Consider the following 1,608-nt stretch of genomic DNA (forward strand, 5'->3'; position numbering starts at 1 on the left):
GTTTTCCAGACAAAGACACTAAAATTTTGAAAGATAAAGCTGATTGCCTATACTAATACTAAAATCAATTGGTGGGCAAATAAAAATCCAAAGTGGACCAGAAAAGATCATCTTTGTCTTCACTGGTTTACATCTATCCTCTTCAGAGTTATTCCTATGCCTGATTTCTCCAGTTTGCCACTCAGAATCAAGTTTCTGGGTTTTATTTGTCTGTTTGTTTCCACAAGAGCTATGGCACTGGATGGGGGAAACCAGAGCTCTGTGACCACATTCATCCTTTTGGGCTTCTCAGAATACCCACACCTCCAGGTACCCCTCTTTCTGGCATTCTTGACCATCTACACAGTCACTCCGCTGGGGAACCTGGGCATAACTGTGGTCATAAGGATCAGTCCCAAACTCCACACACCTATGTACTTTTTCCTCAGCCACTTATCCTTTTTGGATATTTGTTATTCCAGTGTATTTACACCCAAACTGCTAGAAATCTTGGTTGTTGAAATCAGAAGCATCTCTCTTAAAGAATGCATGGTACAATTTTTCTTTGTTTGTGCGTATGTGATTACAGAAATGTTCAGGTTAGTGGTGATGGCCTATGACCGATTTGTGGCTGTTTGTAATCCCTTGCTCTACACAACCGCTATGTCTCCTAAGCTCTGTGCCCTCCTGGTAGCTGGGACGTACACATGGGGTGCGATCTGTTCCCTGACACTCACATATTCTCTTGTGGAATTATCCTTCTGTGGCTCAAACATCATAAATCATTTTGGCTGTGAGTATTCTGCCATCCTATCTCTCTCTTGCTCTGACCCTTACTTCAGCCAGATGACATGTTTAATCATTTCTACATTCAATGAGACTAGTAGCCTCCTGAGTATCCTCACTTCTTACATTTTCATTGTTGTTATTATCATCAAGATGCCTTCTTCTGGTGGACTCCGTAAAGCCTCCTCCACCTGTGCCTCCCACCTGACTGCCATCACCATCTTCCATGGGACCATCCTTCGGCTGTACTGTGTGCCCAATTCCAAAAGTTTCTGGCTCCTGGTCAAAGTGGCCACTGTGTTTCTCACAGTTATGATCCCCATGCTGAACCCTTTAATCTATAGTCTTAGGAACAAAGATGTGAAGGAGACAGTCAGGAAGTTAATCATCACCAAATTCCTTTCTCACTCAATATAATTCATATATATAAAATTAACATATATATAATTCATATATATATATACACTTATGTCTTAACTATTCGAAAACTTTCATATGTATAGTTGATGCTAGTTCAACTGTGTTTTAAATAAATATATAATTATACTCTAAATCAATTTAATATTACATATTCCATGGTTTACAATCCTCAGCATGCCTTACAAGTTTCTCTGTGTTAATACTGAAATAATGCATTCTGATTGTCTTATTTTCCAGTAGTGTCAAAAGAAGTATATTTTACAATCTCCCCATTGGACACTACAGTAGTTGGGCAAGAGGTCTGTATTTATGGACTCACTACTCCTCCTATGGTTAGAGTCATGCTTAAAAAGTCAGACTTATTAAAAAGAGCTGAAAATCTAGATCAGAACTTTTTGGACCCATACTTTGATCCTCAAAATC

The 1,608-nt window shown here is 39.1% G+C and overlaps 1 protein-coding gene across 1 annotated transcript; it reads left to right on the plus strand.

Annotated features, from left to right (window-relative positions):
* The first annotated feature begins 231 nt into the window (after positions 1-231).
* LOC101351566 (olfactory receptor 5D18-like) lies at positions 232-1,182 on the plus strand. Its single transcript, XM_004390959.1, has one exon. It carries the CDS (start codon positions 232-234, stop codon positions 1,180-1,182), a length of 951 nt encoding a protein of 316 aa, XP_004391016.1.
* The last annotated feature ends 426 nt before the right edge of the window (positions 1,183-1,608 follow it).

This window comes from Trichechus manatus, unplaced genomic scaffold (genome assembly GCF_000243295.1).
Source record: "Trichechus manatus latirostris isolate Lorelei unplaced genomic scaffold, TriManLat1.0 scaffold00362, whole genome shotgun sequence".
NCBI lineage: Eukaryota > Metazoa > Chordata > Mammalia > Sirenia > Trichechidae > Trichechus > Trichechus manatus.

Bases quoted from the DNA above. Each gene is read 5' to 3' on its own strand.
- LOC101351566 (XM_004390959.1), top strand. From the start codon at position 232: ATGGCACTGGATGGGGGAAACCAGAGCTCTGTGACCACATTCATCCTT.